General features: G+C 43.9%; 1 protein-coding gene across 2 annotated transcripts in view; it reads right to left on the bottom strand.

Moving 5' to 3' along the window:
• LOC137436992 (6-phosphofructo-2-kinase/fructose-2,6-bisphosphatase 4) overlaps positions 1 to 13,412 on the bottom strand; it is a 182,287-nt gene extending 168,875 nt beyond the window's left edge. The window contains exon 1 of one of the 2 annotated variants that reach the window (XR_013625026.1): positions 13,167 to 13,392. Coding sequence is in view for 1 of the 2 variants with exons in the window: in XM_068131271.2 (XP_067987372.1) it covers positions 13,167 to 13,203 (37 nt within the window). In the remaining variant the exon portion in view is untranslated. Of the gene's footprint in view, positions 1 to 13,166 lie in introns of both variants that reach the window. The other variant, XM_068131271.2, reaches the window with a different exon arrangement.
• Between the last annotated feature and the right edge of the window lie 768 nt (positions 13,413 to 14,180).

Below are 14,180 nucleotides of genomic sequence, written 5' to 3'. Positions count from 1 at the left end.
TACATCGCAGGAGATTCCAATGATTCTGAAAGCTTTGGCCTCAACAGCGTGAAGCCGAGCAAGGTGTGAGGCAGGAGCAGCAGCCCAGAGGGGGGAACAGTATTCCATTGAGCTGCGGATGAAAGCCTTGTATGTGGTGAGGAGCTCAGGTGTGCCAAGGAAGGACTTCGCACGACGGAGGATGCCCAGTCGGCGACTGGCTTTGGAGGCCAGCTTGGAAATGTGGTTTTCCCAAGAAAGATCATGGCAGATAGTGAGACCCAAAAGCTTGAGCGACAGAACTTCTTGGAGAGGATTGTTGAGAAAGTAGATGGGAGGGTTGTCCAGTCGGTCCTTTCGGAGAGACATTGTAAGAGTGTGAGATTTGTCAGGATTGAAAGACATGTTCCACTTGTTTGACCAGTCTGTGATTTTGTCCAGGTCTGCAGAGAGTGAGGAGGCTGCAGACTGCCGATCTGAGGGATGAGGAATGGAGCGGCAGATAGTGGAGTCATCAGCAAAGAGATAGAGAGGATTTTCCAGAGAGTCGGAGAGGTCATTGATGAAGACCAGAAATAGCACAGGGCCCAGAACACTACCTTGGGGAACTCCAGCCAGAACAGGCAGGGAAGATGAGAGAAATCCATTCAGGGCCACACGTTGCCTACGACCAGAGAGGAAATCCGCAAGCCATGAGTGGAGATTTCCCTGAATACCATAGGAGGTGAGTTTGGTGAGCAGAGCTGGGTGCCAGACCGTATCGAAGGCACGTGATATGTCAAGTGAGACAGCTCTGATTTCCTGTTTGGCATTGAGGACCTCCATCCATTGTTGAGACAGCAGAAGCAACATGTCCAGAGTAGAATGACCTGGTCTGAATCCAAATTGATGATCAGAGATCAAGCCATTGGAGAAGAGGAAGGATTTGATATCTGAAGCAATGATGGATTCCATGACTTTGCTGATAATTGGGAGCAGGCTGATTGGTCTGTAGTTGCAAGGATCTGTTTTTGCACCTTTTTTGTGTAAAGCGGTAATGTTTGCTGATTTCCGAGATGCTGGCAGATTACCTTGAGCAAAAGAGAGGGTGAAAAGAACAGAGAGAGGGTGAGATAGAGTGGCAGAGCAGGATTTTAGGACCCGAGGGCTGATGCCATCTGGTCCAGTTGCAGAATCAGAGTCGAGGTTTGATAAAAACTTCTGCACCTTGTCAGGAGAGAAGGACACAGAGTCCAGGAGCAGTTGGGTTCGACTGGGAAAGGTGGGAACAGAGAGAGATGGGTTTGGGACACAAGATTTTGAGGCAAACACAGAGTTGAGGCATTCGGCTTTGTCACGTGCGGTGTCAACTGTGTAGCCATTTGAGGTAAGGGAGGGGATGGAGGGGGAACAAACACCAGAAACGGATTTGACCAGACGCCACCAGGATTTGGAGGAAGGAGACAGGTTTGAGAGTTCAAACTTGAGTGTGGAGAGATAGTGCTTCCTGGCACTCCTGAGGTTAGAAACACACTTGTTTCGAGCTTGGTGGAAGGAACTGAGATTGCCTTCAGTTGGATTTGCCTTCCAAGACGCAAAGGCAAGTTGTTTCAGGGCAACTACCTCACCACAAGATTCAGTGTACCATGGACGGGAGGAAGGGTAAGACAACTGAAGACGAGATGGGATAAATCTGTGCATGAGAGAGAGCAGTTTGCTTTGGAAGAATTCCCAGGAAGAATTGATGTCAGAGGCATTAGAGATGGGAGACCAGTCCAGTTGATTGATGGCTGCTTGCAGACCGTGCCAGTCGGCCTGAGTGAAATGCCAGACTCGTCGGCGCTGAGGAGGCTCTCTGAGAATGGCCAGTGAGATGTCCACTTTAACAAGCACATGATCAGAAGAACCGATTGGAGCAGAAGAAGAGCAGCAGACATTTGCAGGGAAGTTAGTCATAACCAAGTCCAGAAGAGAAGATACTCCATTGACTGAGATCCGGGTTGGGAAATTGACAGATTGTGTCAGTCCCAATGAGTCGCAGAAGTCCTTTGCTGAGTTGCCATGGACTGCAGGCAATTTTGAGTTTGCCTCTGAAGGAAGAAACAGGTGCTTTATAAAACGTTATAAGTTTACCTGAATTGACCTTTAACAGATTTTGCTAGGGGCATAAGATCATTAAAAAGAATGCACGCATTACATATAGTGATTCGTAACACACCATGATGAAGGATGGAACGGAAAGTGATAACTAAAATTGCAAGAAATGCAGATCAAACAAAAGAAGTGCACAATCAACTCAAGGTCTTGTCAAAAAATAAAATGCAAGCATCGCCACCCATCAACAAGTAAACGAAAAAACATGTTTTAGGGCTACACCGTTTTGTTTTAAAAAAGTTTGAAACCTTAATTTTTTATTTTTTTTCAAATTTTATTTTGATAGATGAAAATGTACCAGAAAAGAGGAGCGTGGGCCAAATTGCAGCTCTCTAGGACGTATGTAACCTAAAAAACGAACGGCTCAAATATTTTAAATGGGACAAAGTTCAGATGAAGTTAAACAAGCATTCTGAGTATTGCGCTGCAATGCATGTCCCCTACCGGCATTGGGTAGCACTGTCATAGAAGACAGTATTATGACTTCCCGCACTCCAAATTATAGTCTGGAAAACTGTTGGGGAAATTCCCAAAGTTCAAAGTGCCATAACTTTGTCAAAAATGATCGAAACGTCGTGAAGTTCGAACTTGATCTGTAACTTATCATGACGAAACCATGTACCAAGTTTGAAATAATTAGCATTAAGAGTTTAGGAAAAAAGTCCGGAAAGCTGTTCTTTGCGTGACGGACTGACGGACTGACAGACTGACAGACGGAGGGACGGAGTGCAAACCTATAGTCCCCTACGGTGTACACCGGTAGGGGACTAATAAGAGTGTGTAAAAAGGCAACCAACTGTCAAAAAGACGACGAACCATCAAAAAGACAACCAACTGTCAAAAGGACAACCAACTAAGCCTCTATCTTTGTTGTGGACCAAACTACGAGTTCATTGTGCTTGTGCATACCACACTAAATATATGAACACACATAAATCAAAGTTTTCCTCATATATTCTTTATATCCTCTAGCATCAATGGCTCCCAATAAAGCAGCCTAAACATGCTGACAGCTTATACGTTCCAGTGGAAAAGCACCAGGACTAGTTGAGGGTCATCCGAATGGGGTCCATGATGGGGAGCACAGCATCTCTCCTTTCGTGCTGCATACAGCCGAGGTGATGGAGAATGGTGGGGATTGGTGCGAAAGTTCCACTGTTTCAAACATCACATCATGTCCATAACCCCCGATATGCATAAGTGGCAATTATTTTATTAAATAAGCAAATATGGTGACTTTCTGACACCTTCGCACACCCCTGCTATAGTTGTTCGCTTTCCTTTCCTTATTGCCACTTTCCTTACTGAAACAAAATGTATTTCACCTCTCTTACCATTTCTCCCACAATCCCCCCTACCTCATTCTCATGATTTTCCCTCCTTTTCCATTTCTCAAATATAATTTTGTCACCTAAGATATCCCAGCACATAGAGAAAAAAATAGAGGGCTCCTCAGGTGGATATATTGTTGTGGGAATGACTTATATTGGGTAACTTTGCATAGTATAGATGAAGTTATTTCCCATATTGCATGTTTTAGCGTAAACATGAGGTAATTATATTGTGATACATAATATGTTTGTGTCTAAAACCACATTCCCTTTATACCCTTTTTAATGTTCTTACCTTTGTAATTTGTCTTTTATGTCCTTTAAAGTGATATCACCATCACAGCATAGTGTGCCAAGAGAACTGGGTTAAAGGTCGGGGAAGGGTTCACCCCACCCACAGGCTGAGCACAGTCAATGGCGGCTGAGTGGGGAGGGGCTAGTGATGTCATGGTTGCATGATGTTGCAAGGTGGGAGCAGCAGCTATAAATAGGGGTGACATGAATAGTGGGGAGTCAGAGGCACGTAGAGCTTACAGTGGAACCTGCACACGAGCTGCCATGGGGTTTTCCCCAAACAAAGCCTTTTCCGCCACAACTCCAACCACGCCCCCACACAAGGCCACGCCCACTACCCCTTGAGCCGGGTTCAGTCTGTGGCCATGAACTGATGATGGCCAGGTCGTGTCACCACTATTGAACTCACTGTGTTCTACCGAGTGCATCAGTGGTATTTCTGTCCTGTCAATTCTCACTTGTCTATCTCGAGGAATGTCTGAGGCCTGAAGGATTAGATACATAAGGTTCCCATTTGTTTGTTGAGTTGTGGGTGCATATGTGTTTGGGTTATTATTAATTATTATTGCACAGTATTGCTTCATTCTTGTATCCCTGCCCTGTGTATTCACTACATTATCAAACACTTGGTCTCCGGGTGCATTCAAGTGGCTCTGATCGCTACTTTAACTTATACACACCCGTTAAAGGGCAGATTGTGTTCAATGGATTAGCACCCAAGAGAAGACCATGTAGGCATCCAGCGATTCACTCGGTCACTATTAGTGTAACCGCACACAGCACCAATCAGTGTGATGCATCAACTGGCTCAGTGGTTCCAATTTGAGATAAGTATTGTCGCGCAGACCCATTGGTTAATACCAGGGCTCGCGGATGGACCTAACGGATTTAATTGGAGGCGACGACCGAACACGGATTTAACTATCAAACGCGGGAGGAAGAAGAAGTGAAGAGGAAGAAGCGGCAGAAGCGCGTACCTGTGGAATTGAATCAAGCGAACGACACAAGATTTTGAGTGGAAAGAGAAAATAATGCAAGGGTTTATTTACAAGGAATCGCAGGACAGGGAAATAGGCGCCGGTAATAAAATGTCCTAAATCGGGATCCAGCACACCGGACTCAGAAACGAACAAGGGAGGATGAATTACGAAAAGAATTGTCTCGTCGTGGTGTGTAAGTGGTGTGCGGTCTTATCTGTCCGTCGGTTGCAGTGTGGCACGGCTCCAACCTCCGGCGTGGAGGAACCCTCCGTCCGCCTCGCCCGCTTTGCTTGGCCCGAGTCAACGTCCTCTCCGTTCGCACACGAGGTCCCGCCCGTCCTCAGCACCGAAAGCACCGAGCACCGCTCCAACGCAGGCCAGCGAGCTCCACACGAGGTCGATCTCCACTCACGATCGGTCTGCCAAGACGAAGAGAGCGTGATGCGCAAGACAAAGCGCCGGATGTCCAAGAGGAAGGGCTGCGCAAACAAGAACCGGGTGTGCTCTCTCTAAATGTCGTTCGGCCCGCGCTGATATAACCTTGCCGGTGACGTCAGCCTGGGTGCGCCACCCAATCAGCGCCTTCCACCGGACCTTCCAGCTTCGCGCCTCTCGTGCTCGTTGGCTGGAGGTCCGCGCCTACCGCGCTGCCCATCACTCGTTCCCTGTAGCGTGGTCATAGCTCGTGGCACTCGATGTGGCTAGGCCTGTTAGAGGTGTAACTGGCGGCGGCCATCAACGGCAGTATCCTGGCTTGGTTTCCTTTTGCCTGTTCTCTTCCGAAGTCCTTGTCAGGGAAGGGAATTATTTAATGTTGTGCCAAGGGCCTGTCTAAATGTCTATGTTGGTGTGCATTGCCATAAGGGACAAAGGTTTGGCTACCAGGTTTGACCCACAGGGGTTTATCTTTAATCCCTAACTATTTAACACTCGAACATCCTGGTATGTTCACAAGCAGACATCTTAACCTGCCAAACCGGACTACACAGAACTTATTACAAGGTAGATTCCCTATCACGACAGTCGGATACCTACCTACACAGATCTATCTGGCTCTAGATATTGCTTTACCCCCAGACATAACAGTATTGTGGCAAACGGGCCCATGGTCCAGCCTGGAATGATAGAATCAGTCGGCCATCATGACTGCTTTGACACAATACATCAGGATTAAGACCAGGAAACTCGACGAACCCGACGGCTGTAATAATATCTTAGATTAAGTACTTGGTTTTCCATTATAGCTGCTGATGCCAGCAGGATGCCATCTTACGGAGGCATGGTGTACTTTGCGATGCAACGGCCTGCTTGCAAATCCCCAATTTGACAATTTATCTTCGGGCCGAGAATCTAACACAGAGAAGAAAATCCAAAAACGTGAAGAAAATCCATCACAATGTGAGCCATTCCTCAGATGGATGTTAAGCTGGGCATCCCATATGCTGCCATTAGTTGATGGATATGAAATATCCCATGTAGGCCATAATCTATTGGTCTGGAAACAGCGCAAAAATGACTATTGTGCTACCGACTTGGAAATACATTAAAATTGCTGATTCCTATAGATTTTGATGCGCTGAATCTGAAAATGAACTTCCACAAGCAAGATTTCCTCACGGGAAGGAGGTATCATAGGTTGTAAATATGTATAGTTTCTGCTGGCTTACTCCAAAAAATACTTCAGCAGATAAAGTCCTCAGTTAAACGAATCCTTGAGGATTAGTTTTGCTTCTTGTCATGTTCCTATTCCATGCGGACAAAGGAAAATTCTGACAAAATGTATTTTAATGACGCTTGCGAACATTCTGGCCTCATCAACTACTGGGCATGTACATGTAGGCCAAAAGCCAATATAAGGAACATGGGCTAAATGCTCATCTGTGTGAGAGAAAGAAATTGACAAAATCGACATCTTGAAATGTGAGAAAGTGATAAAAAAAATATCAATGATTACAGTAGTTATTATTTCCGTATCCATGGAGCGAACTCAATATGATAGTGCAAGTGATACAACACACTGGGTAAAGTAGAAGACGCATCAAAATATCCGAGATTTTCAAAAATAAGAAGGATGGCCCGTGCGGAAACCCATATTAAAATGAATTAGAATTAGCATTTTGGTGTAAGATAAAGTTGGAAGCAAATTGGAGTTAAATTGAGGCTTTGGATTGCTTTCTGCACGACTACAATTTTGAAAATACCTAAAGTTTAGGGCTAGTATATTTTAATTTGATTTGCATTTTAAAGGAATATGAAACTAGAGCTGTTTAGATATGACAAGGGTACAACATCAATGGCACCATTAATCAGTGTCATTGTCCTCGTCGCTATCACTCCCATTTTCAGGATTTCCAGCAGCTTTGAGTTCTTCCTGAGTTGGAAAAAAATTTGACAGTATTGCGGAGATTCTGTATTTTTTTATTTTTTTTTGTATACAAGATCGAGGCTCGTGTAAGAGCTAACATTAATGATAAAAAAAACAAACGTACACAGAAGACAAAATAAAGGGAGCGGGAGACAATATGGGGAGAGAGGGGGAAGCACACAAGTATAACATTTGAGAGCAGGAAAATCGGGAGATCTGTGGGAGGGAGAGGGCTTGGGGGGAGGAGGCGTGGAAAGGGGGGTGGGGGTGGGAGAGGTAAAAAAAAAAACACAAAAAAAAACACATGGACACAGCTAGGACTTCCAGGAAAGAAGTCAGTATTTCAGAAAAATGGATCTTGGGTGAATTATCAGGGGTAGAAAAGATCAAGGTTTTGGATGGGGGAAGATAAGAGATGGTGATGAACAGCTGTTTTAAATACCTGGAGGGATGAGTGGGATTGAAGAGAGTGAGGGAGTTTGTTCCAGAAGCGGGAGAAAAGAGGAATGAAAGAGTGAAGGTGAGCAGAGAGTCTTGATTTTGGCAGTTTCACCAGAAGAGGGATGCAGGCAGATCTTGTGCGACCTGTAGGCGTATTTAGGGGACAAAGCACAGACAGGGCTGGGGGGACTAGGTCAGAGAGGAGTCGGTAGCAGACAGAAAGACCACCAACCTGCCTGTGGTGAGTGAGTGAAAGGCCCTCAGAGTTAGCTTCATCGCGGAAGGTTCCAATGATTCTGAAGGCTAGAGCACCAGCCCAGAGGGGAGAGCATTATTCCATTGAGCTGCGGATGAAAGCCTTGTATGTGGTGAGGAGTTCAGGTGTGCCAAGGAAGGACTTCGCACGACGGAGAATGCCGAATCGGCGACTGGATTTGGAGGCCAGCTTGGAAATGTGTTTTTCCCAGGAAAGATCATGGCAGATTGTGAGACCCCAGAGATTGAGTGACAGAACTTCTTGGAGAGGGTTGTTGAGAAAGTATATGGGAGGATTGTCCAGATGGTCTTTTCGAAGAGACATTGTGAGAGTGTGAGATTTGTGAGGATTGAAAGACATGTTCCACTTGTTTGACCAGTCTGTGATTTTGTCCACGTCTTTAGAGAGTGAGGAGACTGCAGACTGCCGATCTGAGAGATGAGGTATGGAGTGACAGAGAGTGGAGTCATCAGCAAAGAGATAGAGAGGATTTTCCTTTTCCAGAGAGTCGGAGAGATGATTGATGAAAATCAGAAAAAGCACTTGGCCCAGAACACTGCCTTGGGGAACTCCAGCCTTAACAGGAAGGGGAGGTGAGAGAAATCCATTCAGGGCCACAGGTTGACTATGACCAGAGAGGAAGTCCGCCTGCCATGCGTGGAGATTTCCATGGATACCATAGGAGGAGAGTTTGGTGAGCATAGCGGGGTGCCAGACCATATCAAAGGCATGTGATATGTCAAGGGAGACAGCTCTAATTTCCTGTTTGACATTGAGGACCTCCATCCATTGTTGAGACAGCAGAAGCAGCATGTCCAGAGTAGAGTGAGCTGGTCTGAATCCAAATTGATGATCAGAGATCAAACCATTGGAAAAGAGGAAGCATTTGATATCCGAAGCAATGATGGATTCCATGACTTTGCTGATGATTGGGAGCAGGCTGATTGGTCTGTAGTTGCAAGGATCTGTTTTTGCACATTTTTTGTGTGCAGCGGTAATGTTGGCTCATTTCCAAGCTGAAGGCAGATGACCTTGGGCAAAAGAGAGGGTGAAGAGAACAGAGAGAGGGTGTGAAAGAGCGAGAGAGCAGGATTTTAGGAACCGTGGGCTGATGCCGTCTGGTCCAGTTGCAGAATCAGAGTCGAGGATTGACAGAAACTCTTCCACCTTGCCAGGAGAGAAGGACACAGAGTCCAGGAGCAGCTGGGTACGACTGGGTACGGTGGGTACAGAAAGAGACGGGTTTGGTACATGAGATTTTGAGGCAAACACAGAGTTGAGGCATTCAGCTTTTTCACGTGCGGAGTCAGCTGTGTAGCCGTTTGAGGTAAGGGAGGGGATGGAGGGGGAACAAACACCAGAAACAGATTTGACAAGACGCCACCAGGATTTGGAAGAGGGAAACAGGTTTGAGAGTTCACTCTTGGGAGTGGAGAGATATTGTTTCTTGGCTCTCCTGAGGGTAGACACACACTTGTTCCGGGCTTTGTGAAAGGAAATGAGATCGCCTTCCGTTGGATTTGCCTTCCAGGAGGCGAACGCAAGTTGTTTCAGGGCAACTGCCTCACCACAAGATTCCATGTACCATGGACTGGAGGAAGGGAATTACAATTGAAGACGGGATGGGATAAATCTGTGCATCAGAGAGAGCAGTTTACTTTGGAAGAATTCCAAGGATGAGTTGATGTAAGAGGCAGTATAGATGGGAGACCAGTCCAGATGATTTATGGCTGCTTGAAGACCGTGCCAGTTGGTCTGAGTGAAATGCCAGACTCGTCAACGTTGAGAAGGCTCTCTGAGAATGGCCAGAGAGATGTCTACTTTAACAAGCATATGGTCAGATGAACCGATTGGAGCAGAAGAAGAGCTGCAGACATTTGCAGGGAAGTTTGTCATAACCAAGTCTAGAAGAGAAGATGCTCCGTTGACGTTGACTGATATCCGGGTCGGGAAATTGCCAGATTGTGTCAGTCCCAGTGAGTCGTAGAAGTCCTTTGCTGGGGTGCCATGGTTGGTGAGAGTGGTTGGTGAGATTTGGATAGGACCATCACTTGTTGACTGTCCTATCCAAATATCAGCTTCCTTTCTGAAAAGTTGCCTGAGATATTGCCCAGATGAGAAAGGAAATACATAAGTCCTTAATAAATTGATAATAATTAAGTAATTGATCAAGTAATTGATTAATCAAAAAACAAAAAATACCGTTTTTGCAAAAACACTTGCTCACTATTGTGCTGAAATTTCAGCTTCCTAGCTCAAAGGATGGCTGAGATATCACCCAGACAAACAAACAATAAAGAAATAAATAAATAAAGAAGGAAAGAAAGAAAGAAAGAAAGAAAGAAAACAAACAACCGGAGTGAAAACTGAGTACTCCCTATCAGCGCGTGTCATCGCCGGGTCCCCTTCGGTGCCCGGCGATGACGTCATGCAGCGCCTGGAGATGGAATAGGAAAGGTGCGGTGTACAATATATTTATCTTTTACAAACTGGGTGATAAGAGATATATTTATTATGTTTTGCAAACTGATAAGATGAGATACAGTGATTAGTTTTATAAACGGATCCACGGATGTTCCGTTGTCCCTGTTCTCTGCTGTTGTACTTGTGTGCATCTCTACCCATCTGGTCTCCCGCTCCCTTTATTGTATGTTTTGTGTGTCTGTTTTTTTTTTCTTTTTTCTGGGATTGATGTCAGCTCTTACACGAGCCTCGATCTTGTATACAAAAAAACAAAAAAAAAAATTGATATATTTATGTTTTACAAACTGATTAGATGAGATGCAGTTTATTCATATTTTATAAACTGATTAGATGAGATATATTTATTATATTTTACAAACATATAATGGGGTTTCATTATACTAGTGAGGTACCCGTGCTACGCACGGGTGGGAGGCCATAAGCAAACAGACAATGCAGAAACGGCGAATGCTAAAGCATGAAACCAATAAATTCCACATTCCTGTAGCACCTTCAGTCGCACGTCAGACATGGACAGCAAGTTCGTGAAGGACTTCCATGAAAAACGTACCCGTTCACAAACAAACAGGTATGTGTGTTCCATTCCCAGTCAATGGCGAATCTGCATATGGCGATCCGTGAATTTCACGTTTAGAACATAAAACCGTCACTGCATTTCATCATTCACTTGAACTCGATATCTCTTTTTTCATTCCAAACAGCATAACTCCAATCACAAATACACATTAATATAATAAACTTTTAACAACATCCATGACATAAACAAATATTTAAATACTGATGTGAAGTTCCGTACGGGTGGGTGAATACAATTACGAATTCAAAATCGTACTTGTATTCACTCAATTCCAATCATCCATTGATACTTTAACAAAACGATTAACACGATTAACGTTTAACGATGAAACATTACGATTGAATGACGATTGTATTGGGATATTATCAAACCCGCGCATTGCCGTAATCTGTCCACTTCCGCATTCGCGGCAGGTTCGTAATTCTCATCAAAATCTAAACAGTATTTGTAGAATTTCAATAAAAGCCACATCACTGTTCATATCAGTAAATATTATTCCATTGTGTTTGGAAAAACTGGAAAATTGGGGAAAAAAATTGGAAAAACAATATAGCCTATTTTACTCCAATGGGTCCCAGGAATACCCACCCAAAATATCGTTGCGATCGGTTCAGCCGTTTTTGCGGTACCTTCAAACGGACAGACGGACATTTGGTGAATTATAGTAAGATGGTCTTTAAAACAGCTGTTCACCACCATCTCTTATCTTCCCCCATCCAAAACCTTGATCTTTTCTACCCACGTTAATTCACCCCAGATCCACTTTTTTGAAATACCGACTTCTTTCCTGGAAGTCCTAGCTGTGTCCATGTGTTTTTTTTTACCTCTTTCCTCCCCCCCCCCCCCCCCTTCCCATGCCTCCTCCCCGCAAGCCCTCTGCCTCCCACAGATCTCCCAATGTCCCTGCTCTCCATCTTGTTCTCCTGCTCCCTTTATCATATGTTTTATGTTTAATGTGTCAGTTTGTCTTTTTGTGATCAATGTTAGCTCTTACACGAGCCTCGATCTTGTGTACAAAAAAAATAAAAAACCCGGATTACATGAGGTGCAGTTCATTTATATTTTACAAATGGATTAGATGAGACACAGTGTATTTATCTTTTACAAACTCGATTGGATTAGAAATCTGTTATTCCAAGTGTCCTGAGGTGCACTGCAAAAATAACCAACACAGCACGTGTAATCTGTGTTGGTTAGTTTAACAAAGTGTTTCCATCGTGCAGTAAGTTTCAGGAACAGTCAGTCGAAAGGGGTCCTTAAATGGAGACTTTAGTAGTGCGGTTGTTGAGCGAGTCTGTGTTGGAGGGGGGGGGGGGGGGGGTACAAAACGTCGGCAGCGTTCCTGACGTGTCAGATTCCTATAAATAACCGTGTTTGTGTTACCGGATCTCCGCATTATGCATGCGCAGCGTTTTGAAAAAGTGCAGCAAAACCTCCATGAAGATGTGGTGCATTCACTTGGACGTCATAAACCCTCGGTGCCCAATCAGCGACGCTTTACAAACATTTCCCGACCTGCACTCGAGCAGGCTCCGTAGGACACGTGCTGTAGCACCGAGAAACACATTGCTCTGTAGATCAGCACCATGCAATGGTACTGCCACGAGCTCGCACGTGGTACAGCATGTACAGTTGTCAGTACTGTATTGTAAAGGAAAAACGCGGGAGTGTACATGCTATTATACTGCAAGTCAGCACCATGCCATATGGTACTGCGCCTATCACAGTATAGATCAGCGCCGCGGTACAGCATTTACAGTAAAGCAGCACCGCGGCACGTATTGCACTGTACACCAGATAATGGCACACATTACACCACTGTACTAATTTCCGTTGTTGCAATGTACATGAGCAGCACTATGGTATATTATACCGTACCACACGTATTTACACTGAACTGTTGAACAGCTCGGTGGTACGGCACGTGCTGCACATGGGCGTGGTGCTGACGGTGCTGAACATCTTGTGTTGTCATAATATCTCGAGCGGCATGACACAGGTTTCCCGCAGGTACGGTGAGATAACATCCACGTGAGGTGCAGGTGCAATGGTCCCCTTATCCCAATTAACAAAGTACAGTGGACCCCACACGGTCCCTGAACGCACGAAAGGGGGACGCACGAGTGGAGCAATGAAAACGTGCAGCACGACACGTACGTACCACGTTTGCACCATTTCGGAAACACAATAAATCGCCTGAGGAGATAATGGACGGAACGAACGTTTACGTATCAGCACCGCGCACCATCACGTCCATCCTCACCCGATCTTCACCTGTTTGGTACACGGGAACGAGGGGTACCGCAACGCACCACGATCTTCCCACCTTGTCTTGTCGTCGCCAGCGCAGCTGCTCCTGACATGTCGAGGAGGGAGAGACGAGGTCCCGCAGCCTCTAGCACCTTCTCGGTGCCACGAACATCTTGCCTCGTTAGTCGTTACGTCACTCCTTAATGTCCGTCCTACTTGCACAACTATACTTCCAATTGCCCGGCCCACTGATTAATCTTACTACTACTACTACTACTACTACTACTACTACTACTACTACTACTACTACTACCATTAATACGACTACTACTATATGAATACTTCTACTATATTAATACTACTACTATATTAATACTACTACTACTACTATATTAATACTACTTCTATATTAATACTACTTCTATATTAATGCTACTACTATATTAATACTACTTCTATATTAATACTACTACTATATTAATACTACTTCTATATTAATACTACGACTACTACTATATTAATACTACTTCTATATTAATACTACTACTACCATTACTACTATTAATACTACTTCTACCACTACTACGACTACTACTATTAATACTACTACTATATTAATACTACTACTATATTAATACTACTACTATATTAATACTACTTCTATATTAATACTACTTCTATATTAATGCTACTACTATATTAATACTACTTCTATATTAATACTACTACTATATTAATACTACTTCTATATTAATACTACTACTACTACTATATTAATACTACTTCTATATTAATACTACTACTACCATTACTACTATTAATACTACTTCTACCACTACTACGACTACTACTATTAATACTACTACTATATTAATACTACTACTATATTAATACTACTACTATATTAATACTACTACTATATTAATACTACTACTATATTAATACTACTACTATATTAATACTACTTCTATATTAATACTACTACTACTACTATATTAATACTACTACTACTACTATATTAAATAATACTACTACTACTACTATATTAATACTACTATATTAATACTACTACTATATTAATACTACTACT

The sequence above is a fragment of the Myxine glutinosa genome, chromosome 11 (assembly GCF_964187855.1).
Source record: "Myxine glutinosa chromosome 11, kmMyxGlut1.1, whole genome shotgun sequence".
NCBI classification, from domain to species: Eukaryota; Metazoa; Chordata; class Myxini; order Myxiniformes; family Myxinidae; genus Myxine; species Myxine glutinosa.
This window is presented reverse-complemented; position numbering and strand designations above follow the sequence as displayed.